This window comes from Amblyomma mixtum, chromosome 4, assembly GCF_055824585.1.
Source record: "Amblyomma mixtum isolate Tamu chromosome 4, ASM5582458v1, whole genome shotgun sequence".
NCBI classification, from domain to species: domain Eukaryota; kingdom Metazoa; phylum Arthropoda; class Arachnida; order Ixodida; family Ixodidae; genus Amblyomma; species Amblyomma mixtum.
This window is the reverse complement of record NC_143015.1, coordinates 26,732,339-26,752,563: the sequence shown is the minus strand read 5'-3', so window position 1 is coordinate 26,752,563 and position 20,225 is coordinate 26,732,339. Positions and strand designations below refer to the sequence as shown.

At 48.8% G+C, this 20,225-nt stretch overlaps 1 protein-coding gene across 5 annotated transcripts in view; it reads left to right on the top strand.

Moving 5' to 3' along the window:
• dachs (unconventional myosin-IXb-like dachs) overlaps nt 1-20,225 on the top strand; it is a 392,239-nt gene that overhangs the window by 216,018 nt on the left and 155,996 nt on the right. For 2 of the 5 annotated variants that reach the window (XM_089586301.1, XM_089586299.1), the window contains exon 1: nt 14,517-14,726. The exons of the other annotated variants lie outside the window; for them this stretch is intronic. In XM_089586301.1, the coding sequence (XP_089442427.1) occupies nt 14,636-14,726 (91 nt within the window). In that variant the 5' untranslated portion in view covers nt 14,517-14,635. Of the gene's footprint in view, nt 1-14,516; nt 14,727-20,225 lie in introns of those variants that run through there. 5 annotated transcript variants of the gene reach the window in all.

The window sequence follows — 20,225 nt, the reverse complement described above, 5'->3', positions numbered from 1 at the left end:
CCATCGTTTTCCTCCGCTGGGTCCCTGGGCATTCAGGGATTGACGGCAATGAGCTGGCCCATCAGCTCGCCCGCGACACACTTTTCCGGGCACCGTAGATCCCCTGGCCCAAGCCCTCGGAGGACGGTGGGAGACTCACCCTTCGCCGCACCATAAAAGAGGTCTACCTTGAGCTCCGCCTCGACAAACGCCTTTACCCTCCCCCTCATCCATCACTCACGGTGCCGGAGTCTCGCCTTCTTCGGCACATTCAGATGAATGCAGTTATCACCCCGTCCCGCCTTTCCTCTATCGCTATCTATCGGACCCTTCCTGTCCCAACTGCCCCTGTATCTATGCGGACCTGGCCCATTGCCTATTCTATTGCCTGGCTGCTCAGCAGTCGGGTTCCTTCCCCCCACCCTCTCTATCCATCACCACCTGGCTCGACTGGCTTGGCGCTGAAGGGGAAGAAGAACAGCGGCTTCTGGTCGCCCAGGCGGTCGAAATGCTCGGCCTGTAAATTATGGTCGATTAAAAGTCTTTTACTACTTACTACTACTACTACTATATTTGCGCAACTAAGGAGGCTTGCGACCTCACCCCCGGGGAGAAAGATCCTGAGCAACCTAGGATTACGTGACAAAATTCCGGAAAGAAACGCGCAGGCAAAATTACAGACCAAAGTTAGAAAATTACTCACTATTAAACCGCTTCCAAAAAACATGCACCCTGCTTTTCACGAAGGCAGGAGGATAGCCAGAGCAAAGGCCCTTGAAGCCAAGCTCGAAGGCTCGGAACACACAACCTATGTAGACGCGGCGGAATACGAAGGAGGCGACTCCTTTGTGGTCGTGGCCGTGAACGACTCGGGTGAAGCATTAACGGCCGGTTCGGTCAAAACAAAAAACTCAGGGACAGCGGAGGAGGCGGCTATCGCCATGGCAATGGCCAGCACCAAAGCAGTCACCATAATTAACGACTCCAAGGTGGCTATCAACAATTTTGCGCGGGGTATGATCTCCCAGGAGGCAGAACGAATATTAAGACATAAAGACTGGGACCAAAGAGAGGTGGAACTAATATGGGTGCCGGCACACTCGGGGAACAGGGGAAACGAGTTGGCTCACAGTATAGCTCGAGGTTATGTCAGCCGAGCAGTGAGCCGGGTCGAGTCCCCAAATTTCACGAGAGATGCATTCATATCATTTCACGAATACACCAATCAGTTTAAACTGGAAAGGAGGATCTATCCGCCACCAGACAAAAAGCTCGACAAAAGCCAGGAGGTAACGTGGCGTCGGCTCCAGACGCGAGCCTTCTTTAGCCCGTCGAGACTAGCACACATGTATCCAACACAATACAATGCTACTTGCAAACAATGCGGCGAGATAGCCGGATATGACCACATTTTATGGAGCTGCAAAAAGGCGCCGCCACCGGCGGACCTACTACCAGTCCCTTCTCTAGAGCGGTGGGAGGCTATACTGGCCAGCTCAGACCCGTTGACGCAAGTCCGGGCCACTGAGTGGGCTCACAAGGTCGCCAAGAGCCATGGGCTCGAAGCCACCTAGTATAATGCCCACTAGGGCTCAGTGCTAACAATAAACGTTTTCCAATCAATCAATCTACAGGCCAGTTCATTATCACACACAGCGCAAGTCACAAAATTTGAGAACATAATGAACTGGCCTGTAGATAAATCGTGACTATGTTTTTTTCCCGTTGTCTTGTTCAGCATATATGATAATGTACTGGCGTATAAAAGAAGCTGTATTCCGCAATAAACTCTGTTGGTAGTTGGCGCTCTTGCTGTCCGTGTCTTTATGTCCTTTCCTGTGTGTGTGCCCTTTTTGCGCTGTTAAAATGTTGTAACATCAACCAACAAGCCCTGCATCAAGCCAGTGCACTAAGGTGTATGGCATATTTCGATTTCTCTACATTTCCTTAAGGGTAACGGAGTGGACTCCAAGAGAAGGCAAGCGTAGCAGGGGACGGCAGAAAGTTAGGTGGGCGGATGGGATCAAGAAGTTTGCGGGAACACGGTGGCCGCAACTGGCAAGGAACAGGGTTAATTGGAGAGACATGGGAGAGGCTCTAGCCCTGCAGTGGGCGTAGTCAGGCTGATGATGATGATGATGACATTTCCGTTTGTTTAACGCAGTAAATACTGGCTGAACAAAGTGATACGTGTGCTTTTTCACACGGCGACTGTTATGGAATTTACGAGCAAATTGAGTCTATTGATTGGTATGCAGTTTTTTTACTTGCATGATGCAGAAACGGCCCGTTCATATCATGTAAACATTGTTACTGAGGTTAAGAATACACGCATTCTTAAAGTTGTTAAAAAATACAAAAGGTAGGCATCCCCTTTGGTCCTCGGCGGAGCTTAAAAAGCTTCTTTGTAAGAAACTTAAACACAGTCTGCAGTTGAAGAAACATACTGTCGGAGGCTTATATGGCGGGCTTATGGCAGTCTTATATGGCGCGAAAAACTGGAATAAAGGAATGAATGAATGAATGAATGAATGAATGAATGAATGAATGAATGAATGAATGAATGAATGAATGAATGAATGAATTTCAGCACCCTAATAGCGCAGGCAAGAGCTGTCTATCAGCGCAATAAGCACAGGCATGATAGTTACGTTCAAGTGCACGTGAACGATGCCCCTTCGTTCTTTTGGCAATATGTGCATAATAACAGTACATCTCGATTCGCGACCGCTGAACTAATCATTTCTTCGGGCCAGATACTCTGTGATCCGGGATCCATTGCGCATGCGTTCGCAGATCATTTTTCACAGATGTGCTCTCTAGCGCCCAGCATAATGCGGAACATCCCTGAAGAGCTTGGAGACGATTACATTGCATTATCGACTATTTCATCGCATGATGTCTGGGAAGCCATTCCTTTGTTAGAACCATGAGTGTGTTTTGGTCATGGCACCGTGCCATTTTTGGTTGTTAAAGGTTGCAGTTGTTTTACCCTCTCGATATTATAGAGGGAAATATGGTTGATGAAGAATAAAGGATGCTTGTCTTGTTTTGTAGGTGCGATATGGCTAAATCACGTTTCTTGAGGACACTTCTGGCGAGTTTAACTTTATATTAACAATTAATAAAACACAGAAAGATAAAAGCAAAAGGAGAAGGTATTTACATCTGACTGCCTCTTAGTTTTATCTGACTAAACCATCCCTCGGTCCCGCCGAAACAGCTGGTTTTAAACCTTATATATGTCCCCGCCCTTGGTAGAGACAATAACCAATTAGGTAAGTTCACAAACATACACCCAATAAATCATTTGGGAAAGGAAAACAACCAATCAAAGAATGGGGAAAGGAAAACACAGCAAATGAATGATTGGGTATTGACAAGTCATCTCGACCAGGGGCCGAATCCACGAAAGAGTTCGCTTTGGAACGCGTTCGCTTTCTCTCTTGCCACCTCGCACCATTGGTCGCGTGTCGTCACCGCTGGCGGTGACGTCACTTCAGGGAGGCGGGAACACGGATTTTGTTTACGTCACGAGACATGTCAATCAAGTGAAAGAGAACGCGTTCGGTCGCTGTGTGCGGAACTCTGAAAGTGGCGTTCGCTTCAGCGCGAGGAGTCGCCCTACCATAAGCTTGCCGTCCCGGTTAGCTCAATTGATAGAGCGACTGCTCCGGTGTAGCGGTGGTCCCGGGTTCGAACCCCGGACCAGGACGAATTTTTCTTTAACTACGAAGTTTCTGTGAAAGCTGTATAGCTTTCCTTTGTATGGCTGCGCTCGCGTGGACGTCAATGAGTAACTACTCCCTTATTACAAATCTACTCCACCTTGGGAGATTCCCCTAAACATTTGATCAGTAACAAATAATGATCCCAGGTATGTTGGGAGAAGAGACTGGCAGAAGGGGCGGCAGAAATAATAGCAAGCATTGCTTCCGCCATCGTTTCTTCTTTTGGAGCGAAAGCTTCACTATGGGACCTCGGGCTTCAATCGCGGACCGTGTAAATTTGGCCTTTAGCAGCGTTAGAGGTCAAACCATGAAAAAGAGCAAAAAACTGCCGACGATTACGTAACTTCCTTTGAGCGCAGCTCATCAACTCTCTCAGATTTTCTATAGATCGAGGCAAAGAATTCGACGGCGGCGACGTCGGTGTGCCTCTGCTCTGGCAGCTCGTTTAGAAGCAGCGGAAGACGAAGGACTTCCACCGGTTGCCTCGCTCACGGCTCAGACTTTTAGCATACACACATTTAGCATACACAACTTTAGTCAGATCACAACTAGAATATGCCGCTTTCATCTGGAACCCACATCAAGCTTATCTTGCGGATAAACTGGAATCACTTCAAAATAAGGCTGCTAGGTTTATCACAAGGAAATACGCGCGCTACTCCAGCATCACAGATATTAAATCATCTCTAAATTTAAGCTCTCTTGGAAGCGAAGACTTGCCACCCTGCTATGTCACTTTCACAAGATCTATCACAATCACTCGCCATTCATAGATTCTCATATCAAACCAGCACATCGCATTTTCCCCCGATTAGACTACTGCTTCAAAGTGCAACCCAAGATAGCTCACACTGAACTTATGCGTCATTCGCCATTGTTCCTTGCCATCTATCACTGGAATAAACTACCTGCAGAAATCGTTTCCGAAAACATTTACGACGCATTTCTTAACAAACTGAAGAGCTTACTCTTTGCTGGCCCTTAATGGAATATTATCAGAAGTGTATTCTTTTTTAGATTGTCTTGAACAATGTGGTTCACGTGTGTGCGTGTTTTCAAATACTTTATTTATCCTGTTGTCTTCCCTATTTATCTGAGCACATGTTTGTTTATGCTTTGTGATATTTTTCACTGTGTTATGTAATACGATTGCTTTATTGTTTTTCTTTAACCCCCTATGTAATGGCTGTAAAGGGCCTTTAGGGTATGTGAATAAAAAAAAAACTGGCAGATAAACGATTTATACAGGTAGGCGGTTCGCAGTGGCGAACGGCGGCGGCTATGCGTTTCGGCTCGGGCGGTGCACACATCGAGATCCGCTGCCACCGATTATCGCCGCCGCACAGGGGTGGCATTGGAGGAGGAGCGAAGAGAGCAGTTAAGTTGTCGGGAGGTCGCGGGAGATGGCGCCAGGAGATGTTGCCCCGGCTGCGGAGCTGGTTACGAGGGACAACGGCGACGCCGAGAAACGCAGGAACGGACGCCAAAGAGCTGCGCTCTAAAAAAAAGGAAATTGAATCAATATCACTGAGTAGGGAGTCGAACCCGCGGTGGCGCGAACAGATCTCCTTTAAGAGTCGCTCAGTGAGACCGCTAAGCTATCACCGCTTTTTTTTTCTTTCATGGTATTTATTTACATGGTTTTGTATAGAAAGTACATATATACATATGTGTGTGTGTACACACACACAAAAACAACTATTTACAGAGCACCTTGGTAGGCGCTACGTGGCAGAAACATGAGAGTAAACATATTAGAACTAAAAGGCCGGTAAGGATATACAGCGCATCAGGAGAGGAAACCAATCCGGTACAAAGTCCAATTTTTCGTAAATGTCCGTTATCTGCAGCAACATTCGGCTAAAGTGAATTATGGGCTAAACAAGAGGTTCAACGTTGCGGTCTTGCATGCGCGTTTTCCAAAGGCTATGAAGTCCAATCAGAAGAATCATATCATAGGGGTTCGAGTGATGTTGGGAAAAAACAAGGTAGCGCACACTGTAGGAATTTAGGAGAAAATCTTTCTGTAGCGTCCTCTGCAACACATCCCAAAACAAAATCGCGTATTTGCAGTCTATAAAACAATGTTCGATTCTTTCAGGCGCATTGCACTAGCGACAGTTTACAGAAGACACAAAAATGTTTTTCCTATCGAGCCACGTCTTGACAGGCAGAGTTTCAGTGTGTAATTTGTAGAAAAATGTTTTGGTGCAAGGAGAAATTGGCATTTCACGCACTCGCTTTAAAACATCTGACCCATGAGCCCAGAGTAAACGGAACGATACAGTGGGGGCGGGAAGAGCGTCGATATCAAATCCCTGTACAGATTTTTGCGCGAAACAGAATATAAGTACTCATCTGAAAACCGAACTGTCCAAAAACGTACGGAGGCATAAACTTCCCGCATAAAGCCTAGTAAACGGGGTCGTTCAGTAAAATTGGAAGAAACTAGTTCGGAAGTAGAGTCGTGAAGTTAACCTGCAAGAATGCTCTAATAATCAGCAGGGAACAAGCACGAAAAAAGAAGAAACGGACAACCAACTGTCTCACATACAGGTGCTCTAGGCCCAGGTCTCCTGCACAAACAGGCCTGAAAAGGTTATCACGCCGCATGGGCTCAAATTTGGAGGACCAAATGAACGTCGCAAATATGCGATGGAAACGCTGTATGTAATGTCTGGCGCAGTGAAGGACCTGGAGTACGTAATAAATCCTTGTTGCCAGAAAGGTGTTGCAAGCCTGGGCTCGGCCAAAAATTGAGAGGCGATGCGGTACAAACGTCTGAGCATAACGCTCAACAGCCGGAACTCGCTCTCTCCAGTAATGGGCATTGGATTTGTGGGCATGAAGTGGAACACCAAGATATTTTGGAGGTACACAAGACCATTCTATGCCAGCGTACAGAGGTGGAGTTGTGCGCCATGAACCAAACCATAGGCCAGAACTTTTGGAGCGATTCATTTGAGCACCAGAAACGATGCCGAATCGACCTATTGTGGACAACACATCATCAATGCTGGGCTTGTCAATGCAGAAAAATGCAAGGTCGTCAGCATATGCTTTTCCGCTCTTCCGTGAAGCAAGGCTGTCCGATGTCTCCTCTGCTTTTTGCTCTTTACCTGGAACCGCTTCGTTTGAGTGTTTTGCGTAACAGTAAAGTCCATGGGTTCCCTGTTTTGGGTAATGAAGTCAAATTGCTAGCTAGGCTATCGCCGCAGCACACCAAGCTCTCGCGCTGTGCATTGGAGAGCGTCGTCGTCATCAACTTCCATCTGCTCCGCCCCGCGGCACTGCCTGCTCACCGTCGTCTTCTACGTAGCAAAAATCCATGCTTTCATTCCGATTCTATTGCAGTAAACATTCTCTGTAGTTTTTTCTCATGTCACTCGTATTGCCAAAAATTTACAGTTAGTGTTTTGCCGCCCTTTTTTTTATATTGTATTATCATGCATTGTATTGTATTGTCACGCATTTCTTGTCCCCTTTTTTGCCCTCTTTTAATTGTCAATCTCGTTGTTACGTCCCTCTTCTCTTCATACATTGATGAACTGCCATGCCGTTGTGCGCGTGCATACGCGCAGTGGACCATTACATTTGTTTAACCCTGAATATTCCTGCACTTCCATTTGTCTTACGGTAAAATGTACTTGTGACTCACTGCAGTTCGCTTGGTTGGTTGGCCTCAAATAAAATGGCAAAATGGATTTGTTGTTAGCCTTGTCTATTTTTTCTTTTTTGTGTGTGTGTACGGAGTGCTCGTGTAAGGACTTATGATCTTTGCTGACGTTCTATTTTGTATTCTCTTCTGCGGCCACCACCCTTCTCTGAGTGACATTTTGCAAAGTCTTGTATCATAGTGTATTTTTCTTTTTTTGTTGTGTCTCGTAGGCATTCCTGCTCACCCGGCATCCCTACTAGTTTCTCTTGAAATGTTGCCTCCTCGTGGCGGCGCAGGGCTCATGCGCTTCACGCTTGTCGCCAAAACGCGGTTGTGAGCGACACCTCGAGGGTCATTGCCCCATTCTTCCAAGAAAGCCATGAGGTGGTGGGGAAATAAATTCTCCCTCGTCCCCTTTTTATTCTCGGTACTTCGCACCTTTAGGTTACGGGATCGCCTTTTCAAGTTGTCACCGATTCTCTTTTTTCTTTGTCCTTTTCATTCTCCCCCCCCCCCCCCCCCCCCGTATTGTTTGTACTGGTGCTTTAAGCATTCATTGCTTTAGAAGCTGCGATTTTCGAATGCTGTAGTACACTAAAAAAAGCTGGTCATCCAGCCGAAACGCCGTGAATTAAATCCTGTTGTTGTTTTTTTCAATATATATATATCGATCTCCGTTCGATGGCGTTCTACGTCACACCTGCGGTAACTCAGGACGTTCTACGTCCGCCGCTTATGAACGTGGGTGGCGCTCCTCTCAAGGTTAGGTTACTTGTAAACATAAATACCCCCGAAAGCAGAAGATTTGACAGCCGTCGCCGTAGCTCAGAGGTAGAGCACCGGACGCGTAATTCGGAGGTCGTGGGTTCGGATCCCACCGGCGGCATGTGGTTGTTTTTTCTTCTGCTTTTCTATTCAATTAGTTTTAAGCGATAACATATTCAGTAATATTCTAAATCGAACAACAGCACAAAATAAATAAATAAATTGAAAAATCCCCTGTGCCCCTTGGTTTCTGTGGCTGTTGGCTTCTGTCATATTTATAACGAGCCCCTCATTCCCCTTCCCTTGTCTGCTTAATTGCTTACCGAGGGCCTCGGTTCTGGCAGCCTTGACGCCATAGGAAGCATAGGAGGGTTCTCACGCAGCTTCCACCCTCTCCGTTCGATGACGTTCTACGTCACACCTGCGGTAACTCAGGACGTTCTACGTCCGCCGCTTATGAACGTGGGTGGCGCTGATGAACACTCTCAAGGTTAGGTTACTTGTAAACATAAATACCCCCGAAAGCAGAAGATTTGACAGCCGTCGCCGTAGCTCAGAGGTAGAGCACCGGACGCGTAATTCGGAGGTCGTGGGTTCGGATCCCACCGGCGGCATGTGGTTGTTTTTTCTTCTGCTTTTCTATTCAATTAGTTTTAAGCGATAACATATTCAGTAATATTCTAAATCGAACAACAGCACAAAATAAATGAATAAATTGAAAAATCCCCTGTGCCCCTTCGTTTCTGTGGCTGTTGGCTTCTGTCATATTTATAACGAGCCCCTCATTCCCCGTCCCTTGTCTGCTTAATTGCTTACCGAGGGCCTCGGTTCTGGCAGCCTTGACGCCATAGGAAGCATAGGAGGGTTCTCACGCAGCTTCCACCCTCTCGGTTCGATGACGTTCTACGTCACACCTGCGGTAACTCAGGACGTGCTACGTCCGCCGCTTATGAACGTGGGTGGCGCTGATGAACACTCTCAAGGTTAGGTTACTTGTAAACATAAATACCCCCGAAAGCAGAAGATTTGACAGCCGTCGCCGTAGCTCAGAGGTAGAGCACCGGACGCGTAATTCGGAGGTCGTGGGTTCGGATCCCACCGGCGGCATGTGGTTGTTTTTTCTTCTGCTTTTCTATTCAATTAGTTTTAAGCGATAACATATTCAGTAATATTCTAAATCGAACAACAGCACAAAATAAATAAATAAATTGAAAAATCCCCTGTGCCCCTTGGTTTCTGTGGCTGTTGGCTTCTGTCATATATATATATATATATATATATATATATATATATATATATATATATATATATATATATATATATAGCGAAGTATACGCTTCGTTAAAGAAAACATATTTATTTGACTCGACGTTTCGATCCGAAGACCGATCTTTGAACTCTTGAAAAAGATCGGTCTTCCGATCGCAACGTCAAGTGAAATAGGGTGTTCAATGATTTTTTAACTGATTTCATTGATTTTTTAAATCTTGCGAATCGCCGTAGGCTAATGCCGCTTTTGCTCATTGGTAATGCGGCCAGGCGGATGCAAATTGTGGCAATAATTGTGCACATAAATTCAGTCATTAGCTAAAAATCATTAATTAACTTTTAATTCCCTGATGTAAGCATGCATGTTTATATTGAGAACTTGGAGGCATTTGCTTTTCAGGGCTATTCCATTTTGTACAATTTTAGTAACACGCCTGTGCCGTGAGATACGCGCGTCTAAAATTCGCTTTTCGGTTGGTCGAAATGGTTATGACTAGGGCCCGGAAATATAGGCACTAAAGAACCCAGAAATAGGCAGGCATCTAAGCTCTAAAAAAATATTGAAATAGGCGCTATAAAGCCAAAATAAGCGCTTTGAATAATACTCTTTATTTATTAATGAAAGACTTGTCAGTCAAGCAAGGAGCGCACACAGTTTTCAATTGAAGGAAGCCACAATAGAGCACATTCTCAGGTTTTCGAACTTCAAGCTTCTTCCGTTTCGCTAAGCAAAGCTTAGTACTTTGAAAAAGCTTCTTTCGACATCACATGAAGTTAGTGGCGCGAACCTAAAACATGAGAGTTCATAGGGGCCCAAGCCTTCAGGTGATGTGGCCATCTCGTCTCCGTTGAGAAGGTCTCTGATTTTTCAAATTGTTTCTAGGCCTTTATTTATTTTTCCCAATTGTTTCTCCTTCGTAGGAGCAGTAGTGCTCTTTCCTTCCAGTTCTCTAAGTGCTGCTTGTGCATCTTCGACTATTCTATCTATTGAGAGATCTATTGAGAGTCCAGCCTTTTCCAACTTTGTCATCCTTTCCGTCAATGTTGAGAAGTTTGCACTGATGTTTGTCAGGTCTCTTTCCAAACTAGTCTCTTCGAACGTAGCTCTTGGTTTGATCACACACTCATCGCCATCCTTGATTTCCTCCAAGACAGATTTGACCACTTCGTAGTGCAGTGGCTACTATACTGCTGCGTTTATCCATGTTCCATGCTTTGGCGGCAGATGAATGTCGGGTGCTGTGGCGCGGAAACAGCAATTCTTGACGGAGATTTAAGAAACACCTTTTTTGTGCTAGATACTAACGCGTACACTTGGGGAAAAGAAAGCCGGACACATTCGGCGGCACGATACATTGCATGAACAACGCAGGTCAGGTGAACTATCTTGTCGTACGAAAGCGTCGGTTCCTTTCCTGCCTTGCACGTGTAGGATGTCCCTTCCGTGACTTTCTCGGCCATAGAAGCTCCAAAGATGAAGTGAAAAAACGCGCTATCGTCTAATGGCTCACCTTTTCAAGAACATTTGCGTTGAGCAGGATTGCTCGTCCGGCTTTCTCTGGGCTCAATGTTCCGACGATGAAGTTGGCCACATACCGTCCGCTAGCGTCCGTGGTTTCGTCGACTGATTCCCAAATGTAGTTGTCCCGAATGTCATCTCTGATTTCGGCGAGAGTATCCTCGTACCACTCTTTCACGTATCTCTTAATTCATCTTAAAGTTAATTCATCTGGAACATGATGCTTGATGTACTTATCCCAGAAAGCTCCGAAGATCTACGTTGGTTAGCTTCCACAACGGGTTATCTACCGCCAAAAATTCTTGGCACAACTCTTTTGCAAATGACGATTCCTTTGCTGTCGACCTACCGCTGATAGCCTCTGCCAGTAGGAGCGGCGATGTCCCCTCTTTCGTTCGCTTCAGGTTTGCAATATGCTTGTTGGTAGCGACGTGTTGCGCTACATGGCATCGCTTCACACTTGATACTGAAGTTTCGCACCTTTACCGAAAACCACAGTTCCGTCAGTTCAAAAAACACCTCGAAACAGCGAAACCCATCGCCTGCAATTAGCGCCTGTCTACGCATTTTCTTTCCGCATGTCAGTGTATATAACCTCTGTGGTAGCTCCGGCGCGCCAGTTTCACTTCGAGAAGAACGTTCGGCGAGACCCGCGCCTTTTGTGCGTGAATCGGCGCGCGCCTTTCACCATACTTAGATGTCTCAAAGTTGAAAAACGGCACCAAGGACCGAAATTCCGGATTTAAGCATTTATAGGCAACAAGTGCGGTTAAATAGGCAGTATTTCCTAATAAATGACAAAAAGTCAGCCAAGTGCAAAATGCCCCCGTTTAGGCATTTTAGGCATGTTTAGGCAAATGCCTATAGTTCCGGGCCCTAGTTATGACGTCAGAGTGCGCGGGTTCGTAATGAGGTCACCCACGGATGCCTGACGCCCCCTTTTAATACTTGTCGTCCGCTCCGACAGGGGGCGTAAGGCGTCCGTGGGTGACCTCATTACATACCTCATATTTCAAAGGCTGTGCGCTAAAAAGACGTCCACGGGAAAAAGGCTAGAGATTATCTGCGGATTATCTGCGGATATATAAGTGCGCCTGGCTTCTTTCGTAGTCATTAAAGTTGAAAGTTGCGCTTCTTTCCTGTCGTCTCTATCCTTTTTCCTGTGAACGTCTTTTTAGCGCACAGCCTTTCAAATATGAATATGTACCAACCAGCACGTCAAAAAGCCTTACTAATACATACCTCATTACTGCGAACAGAGCCATCGGTACAACCGAATTCATCGAAGCAGAGAGAGAGAGTCGTGCTAAAGAAGCGGTCAAAGTCGGCAGTCAAAGTGTGCAGTTGTTATGTGTAGTCAAATAAAGCACTAGTACAGCACAAAACAGTATCGCAGTCAATGCCAAACAGTGCGCCAGGAAAGGCTTTCGCCTTGCAGCACTTTAGAGAGCCAAATTTCCCCCTGAATTTGTTTTTTACCTGTGAATACACTTCTTGCGGCTATTCCGACTGTTCCATTCGTTGCCAAGCCTTCCCTAGTACCTGGCTAGGCAATAATTTGAGTGAATCCGTCATTTTGAGTTCACAAACTCGCAGTACAAACCTCGGACATGAGAGCAAGCTACGCTGGGCGTTGCGAACTTGGTGACCAGCAGCCGTCGCATTCGAAGAGGCCAGTCTGCTCCTACCCCACTGAGATGTCCAAGGCCGAAAAAAAAGAACAAATAAATAATACCATACAGGTACCCAGCTATTACTTGAACTGCAAAGAAAATACTGTAAATGGAGCTTGCACACTGTTTGTATGCTTTTCTTTTTAAGACAGCGTAAAAATGTAGAGGCAAATACCAGCAACAGTCAGCTCATTCTTTCTGCTGTTCACAACAAACGTGTCCGCAAGACATTCGGGGAAGTACAGAAGGTTCGCGGCCAGTGGACGACATATGAACGAGGCGAGAGACCCCAGCAATGACACGCCGCCTTCAACGGATCTGCTTTTGAATCCGTGGCATGTCCGAAGGTCCTCCTCTCCAGCCGCCTTCCCCCTACGACAGAGCGGGGCGAAACTGTTACCACCAGCAGCAGGGCAGAGAAGCCTTTGGTGAAAAGAGAGACCCCCCCCCCCCCCCCTCTTCCCTTCTGGTGCAGAGACACCTGCACACGACGGTCGCCCTCCACGCGAAAGCGCATTCTTCCGAGGGACCCCCGTCCCCCCCAGCCCCCGAGGCCACAGCGACTTCTGGCTCCTTCTGAGGGTTGTGAAGGGGCGGCGGATGGAGGAGGGGGAGTAGGTCCGTGCAACAGGGGCGCTGCCCGCCGCCGTTTTTTGCCTCGAAGCGGCGGCAGGACTGTCATCTCCGCCGAAACGGGCGGTTGTTGGGAGCCCCGCGGGGGGAATGAGTAGGTGAGGGGGCTGGAGGAGAGGCCCTGCCACCACCACCATCCTGAATCTTCCGCGCTTCTTGGGCCAGGCCGCTGTGCCACGGCCTAGCCACTGGTGGCCCCAAGGGCTCCCCCGCCCCCTCCGCTGCTCAGAGATGGGGGGAGGGGGGAGCGCTTCTTTTTCTTCCGGCAGCAGCAGCCAGCGGCAGGAGAGCTTCATCTCTCGGTTCTCCGAAAGAGAGGAGCGGTGCGGGGGCCGCCGGCAGCAGAAGCAGCAGCAGCGGTAGCTACAGCTCTCCCTCTCGGCCGTACCTGCTGCGCACCATCCTCCCAGCGAAAACCCTCGCAGTCATCATCATCACCTCCTTCCAAAGCGCGGGCATCTTCTTCTTCCCTCCCCCCTCGGGCCAGTGTGCGTTCGGTCGCTTGGCGGCGGCGGTGGTGCTTTTGCGGCCGTTTGTTTCCTGCCCAAGGGGGTGGAGGGGGGGTTGCAAGCATCGGGTGAGGGCGAAGGAGCCGTCCTGCAAGTTTCTGCTCTGCTCTGCGCGCGCGACCGGCCTCCCGGCTAGACAGGGGCCGTCGCCGCCAGCGGAGCCGGGCCTTTCTTCCCCTCTATTCAGGAGAGGAGGGGAGCCGCCGAGCAAGCTGCGCTGCTCGCGGCAACTTGAGAGCACGACTGCTGCGGTGGCCGCAGCAGCGCCCCGTCCGGCCCCGAAAAAAAGAAAGCAGTAAAGAAACGGAGAAGTCTTCCACCCTGTCGGTCGCTTCTTGCGAGCGCACGCCGGCGTTTCTGTCTGCCGCGGCCCCCGGATTGTTCGCCGTTTCCGACGCTGGTTCGCTCGCCGCCGCGACGGTACGAAGACAGAGCAGCGGCAACCTGTGTGCGCGTGAATGAGTTCTCCCCAGTCGGACGGGGAGCATGCCGTCGTCCGAACCCGCCTCAGGTCCGGACTCGGCGCTCCCGAGCAGATGTGGGCTCCGCGAGTGTTCGCTGGCTTCTGATCTACAGCGCAGCCTAGTTGTACGCCGTCGGGCTTACTGCAGCCGGTGCTCGGAGGTGTCTCGTGCGTCTTTGTCTGCGAGCCGGGGTGCCAGCCCTAGTGGATTCGCGAGGTGCCTATCGCGACGACGACTCTGCTGCTGCGTTGTCTGTGCTGTGTCGTCCGTGGTGCTCGGTGTGGCCCCAACGGTCGCCGCCGGTGTCTGTGTCGGTTCGCGCGCTCCTTCCTCTCGGCGAGGGTGGTGGTCGCGCGTCGGTGTCTCGTCGCGCCCGCCGCGGCGCCTTGAGGCGGCGTCGCCACCAGCTCGGCGGTGCTCCGGCCGCCGGTCGTCATGGCAACGCTAGGCTTGTCCAAGGTGTTCATACTGGACAAGTACTTCGCCGAGTTGCAGAAGTTTTGGGAGACGGAGCGCAAACTGCAGGGTGAGTCCCACTCGCTACCCTCCGCCCCTGCTTTGGCCCCGTCTTGCAGACCGGCAAGAGTGTTCGCGAGAGACCTGTCACGGCAGCGCCACTGCCCGCTCGTCGAGGCAGCAGCGAAATGCCGGAAAGGCTTTGCATTGGCTGGTGTAACCCAGTAAACTGAGTGAAGTTCTTGAGTGAAGTTTTTTTAGCCTTTTCATGTATGATACAAATATGCAAGCTAAACCTTCACACCCTTTTAGGTCTTCTATGTAACGTGGTCATAAGGGGAAGTATCCATTGCTGCTTGTAGAGCTTACCAGTAGCTCTCGTGATGCTCTCACATGCATGAATGATTATCTCATAATAATATCACACCGGTAGCATCAAAGCTCCTTTTCGGCGGAAAACCCAGCATCGGCGTCATTGTGGCAGTGAAAGTTACAAGCATAGTCGTACGATGTGAGGCTGTAGAAAGTTTTCAGTACCCACAGGAAAGTAAGCGTAGTGTTGTTACCTCTGCTGTAATTATATGCATGCACAAAGATAGCGCGCCGTACTATCTTTTCGTCTGGAAATAAGAAAAACTAGACGCACGCCCGGCTGCCCCATCTCGATGCTCGCCTTAACGTCGCGCCGAGGGAAGCCGCGCCGCTACTATCGCTGCTCGCCAAGGGCGTTTTCAGTGCTTCGTCATGAATGGCACCATTTTCAGGCGCCATTTCAATCAGCGGGACTGCCATGGTTGGCACGTCACTTGGCGGCGAGTTTGTTGTACTTGGAGAGCATAAACGCTTCTGCAACGTGTGCGCTCAAAATTTTGCTTGCCTAAGGGAACACATAAAAAAATGGTATGCAAATATTGGCTCCGTTGTCTTTATGGTTTGGTTTGGTTTATTGGGGTTTAACGTCACAAAGCGACTCAGGCTGTGAGGGACGCCGTAGTGGAGGTCTCCGGAAATTTCGACCACCTGCGATTCATTAACGTGCACTGACGTCATCGCGCAGTGCACGGACCACTAGAATTTCGCCTCCATCGAAACGTTGTCTTTATGATACAAATACATGATCAACGGCATAGCAAACTAGGTAATTGAAGACCTCTTGCTTCAACACAAATGAGCTTTCTTACCCTGGAGAAAACAAAGTTAAATAAATTTTCACAGGAAATATGGTTTTCTTCTTAAGTCATCACGACTGGTTATATTTTTAGCATCTATTTATATCGTAAAGACAACGCAGCGAATCATGCCTTGCTATTTTTTTTTCATCCGTTCCCTTCAGCCGAGCAAAATTTTGACCGCACTTGCCAAACCGATGAACTAGCGTTTATACTCCATAGCGCAACAAACTCGAAGCCAAGTGAAGCGTAAACCACGCCAATCACGCGACTGAAAATAGTGCCATTCCTGACGAAACAGTAAAACACGCCGCCTAAGGCCAGCTCTTCTGCACGATGCGGGCAAAAAGTAAACCCTTGCTGATGATGATGATGATGATGATGATGATGATGATGATGTAGCCTTCCCTTTGTAACGGGTGGGCGCCTACCAAAGGTGCCCTGGCTGGTGCCCTTGCTTGAAGCTCTGCAAGCGCCGTCTGGCGAGCAGCGATGGTAGCAGCAAGGCTTTGCTGGTGCCAGCGATAAGGCGCGCATCAGATCATCGCGATGGGTCAGCCGGATGTGCCGACTTTCTTTTGCTCTCTGCTGACAGAGCGCGCTGGTATGCAGTTTTTCCTAGAGAATATACAGGAACACTAGTTTTTCCTAGTTTTTCCCAGTTTCGCCACCGCTCGCGTGCTCCGTTTTATTTCTGATGCACCTGTATTACGTCTGCTCACATGTTTCATTTCCTTGTGGGTCGGTTTAAAAGTGAAGAGTATTAAAGTAACGGCAAAGAACACAAAATATGTGGGCGCAACGATGATGTACTGGGCTTTTATTCCTGCAAGAGAACCAAGAACAGATGGACCGAATTAAAACCGAACGTTTCGGCCCTTCCCATGTTTACAGTCGGTATTGCAAGGTTTGCGAAATTCTTATGCTTAGCAACAAAGTTATTGTAGCTGTGCTTCGTGACAATGTCGCCCGGTATAGATACCGAAGGATGGAGCATGATTGTCCCATTGTACTTGCAAGTATTTCGGATGAATGACTTGCGTGACAGCGCCGAAATTTTTATTTTTTTTTTCCCCGGTTGCCGGCGTACCGCAAAACTTTTCTTCTCCACTGTATGTGGCGCATCTGCGTCCAAGTGTCCATACTTTTCTCAATGGCAGAGAATATCAGGTCAGACATTTTGAGAGAAAGCGTCGGGTATCTGCACGTCTTAGGAGCCTGCAGTGCATTTGCAGTGCGTATGCGTCTCCGAGCCGCTTGTCAGTCGGAGCTGTGGAGCGTACCGGTTGAACCTGCGCCGAAAACAACCGCCGCAAACGCTGAATTTCCTCCGAGTGCACTGAACTTGTGCACTGTAAAAAACGAGTTCGTTTCAACGCTGCGAACGGCTTCCATTTTCGTGGTCAGGGTTGCCAGATGGCTCCGACCTCAGGTAGCCAAATTGGCCTCCGTAGTAGCCCAAACGTAGCCAACAGCGAAATTTTTGCGTAGCCCAAAAGTAGCAAAAAAAATTTGCTTTTTTGACGACATTTCTTAAGCATATTGAATTAATTTTTGGCAAGAATATTTACATATCAGATTTCTTTCCCGCAGATGATGTCTGAGGGGGTGCGCACGGCGTGTTCTTTCCGTTGTTACGTTTCGCATCCGTCATGCGCGCTAACCAGTGCGGCTAACAGGTGCGCTAACCAGGTCCTAAAGATGGGGCCGCAGTTCCACTTTGCAGGTGCGGCAGAAGTCCATATCACCTGAGGCGGGTGACGCCAGCCAGTCTGCACGCGGAAAAGATCGGCGGCGCTAAAAAACGCAATCGCAGCTCTAGTTTAGGAATATTTCACCTTTTAAATGTTCGCACGCAGATTAGACACGTCGACAGTGAAAACACCTTACTGTACACTTACGCAGCCTCACTTTCAATTGCATGCTTTAAAGGGACTATGAAACAAATTTATTGAGATTATGTAAAGATAGGCAATCCATCACTCGTCACTCCAGCGCAAGAATTTTTGAGCTAGCATCAATAACAACGAAGTTATAGGCGATTAAAAATCACCCTCCTCCTCTCCCCCCTCAACTCGTACGCGCGGGGCACCATAAAAAAATAAAGAAAACAGCTCCGGGACTGGGCTCCGCCCATGAAAACGTCATTCGCTGACGTTCGGTTTACAACTTCCGGTTGTCGCACTCGCGAGGAGCAGCGTGCGTCGGCAGCGTCTCTCCGGTCTCGGCGCTTTCTTGGATTGCGGCGCGCGTCGGGTTTCTTTGCTAGTTGGCAGAATGGACCCGGACCTGTTCCCGGCTCACACAATGTTTTATTTTTTTGTGCGCTGGTTCGGCCGTCACACCGATGCTGCCAAGTCTTGGTGTGAAACACCGTGCATATACTGAGCCTAGCTGTCGAATGGTGTTGGACACCCGGCTGCGGGATCGCAAAATCGCGCCGCCCGACTTAGAACACAAGGAACATACGGTATTACGGTCGTAAAACGGACGGGAGAGTCAAAGAAGGTCGGGACCGAGTCTGCATGTCGAAGCAGCAGCCGAATGTGAACAGCAGCAGTACGTAGCCGTCAGGCCAAGGCCCTCCGCGACAGCTAACGCTTCGAATTCGTCCTGTGCCCTAAGTAAATGCGGCACCTTTTTTTAAGTTCTCGTAGATAAAATTGTCTTCCATCGCAGATCATATCGTGTAAACGTCCATACCGATCGCTGTAAGCTGGAAACTCACCTTCCCGGCGGGAAGAAACAGTGTCGGCAGCGACTTCGGTCGAAGCTTCTGCTGCTTGACATTCATGCCTGACTATCGACCGAGCGCTGGGTTATAGTAGTAAGCGTCAGGTGCGAAGTGTCGACCGCAAACGCGGAGTCTTCGGCGTGCGTGCGACGCTGGCAGTCCTATGCGCTCCATCCAGGCTGCTCGCTCACGCACGTCTCTAGGAGTAACATGACGGAGTTCAACACCTCGCCAGTCACTGGGTTTGCAGCCGACGACACAGCAAGGCGTATTCATCTTGGGCGGTCGAAAAAGGCACTGCTAGTGGCTCCCGAACTCGCGACAGAAAGAGGCGGCAGAGGTAAATTAAAACCATATGCGCGAAGGCAATGCCCTCCTCGCTCGCGCTTGCCCCAGGGGGTCGCGCGGCAGCTCGAGCAGACGATTTTCACCGCTACCGGAAGTGTGCCTGTGACGTCGAAGCTGCGGCGGCTCTAGCGAATGACAGCGTGTGGTGGCCTGCCGACGTCATGGGACTAGTGACGTCTATCTTCCCGGTTTTGGTTTCAGAATTGCTCCCTACGAAGACACCAAGCGGCCCGCGAATTTTGAAAAACACGGTTTTTAAAAATTCATAATAAATTGCCGGCTGAGTTCCGAAGACTCATACTTGGTGTCAATGCTTCTGAGCATCACTTCTAACATTTGCAAGCGGCTTTTAATTCTTTTCATGGTCCCTTTAAGAGGAAGGTTCTCACTGAGAGCGTCACCTCAAAGCATCGAGCATGCGCCTTCTTGAAGCTACATTCTACGGTATGCATGAGCTGAGAATAAATCACGGATATATGCCATTAGATGATAATCTATGTCGATTTTATCTTCAGTCTAACAGCACCTTCACAATAACGAGAAAAACAATTACCCTTGAATTCCGGCTCCTTTTTCCATTTCTTTTTGTAGTTCCGGATGTACATCGCCCACTTGCCCATTCTGAAAGTTCTCGTAGCGACGGATCTAATGCCATGTCATGCCACTAACTTCCGGCGCCTTCGTTAGTTACAGTGCGTTCCGCGCCGCGCCGAAATATGGCTCCACGGCTCCGCATGAGTGCACGCAGATTACGCAACGGACACGGCGCTCTCGCGTCGCTTGCAATGAATCTCGGGGGCAGCACGTGTGCCACTTGAGGCTGCAGAAAAAGCGTAGGCTTTTGCGAGTCGCACGCTTGCTGTGTCCAGCACGACAATAGGAAGAAACTGAAAAAGACCTTATTAATGCGTAAGCAATACTTGCCTCATGCGCGAATCTTGAGCAGAATGTGTCCGCAGAACCAGAATGAACAATACAAGAAAAGAACATGCCTGGCGATGGGTTTCCAAACAGCCACCTACCCCAGCCGAAGCGAACGCCCAAACCACTAGGCCACGTCTATGGTTAACGGTTAACACGTGAGGATCACGAAACCAGGCAACAGAAGCGAAATAGTAGCATTTAATGCTTACGCATTCGCACCACGTAGGGAGACTTAAGTTCTCTTAATGTTTTCTCTCTATTCTGGGACCATGGTTGTCATGGCCACCCGAGGTGCACCGTCAATGGGAGAACGCTCACATGTGCAGACGGCAACAGTCTATATTCAATGGCGCGCGCGCGGGTGGCGGAAGTTCGCGGATTAAGTGGAATCTAT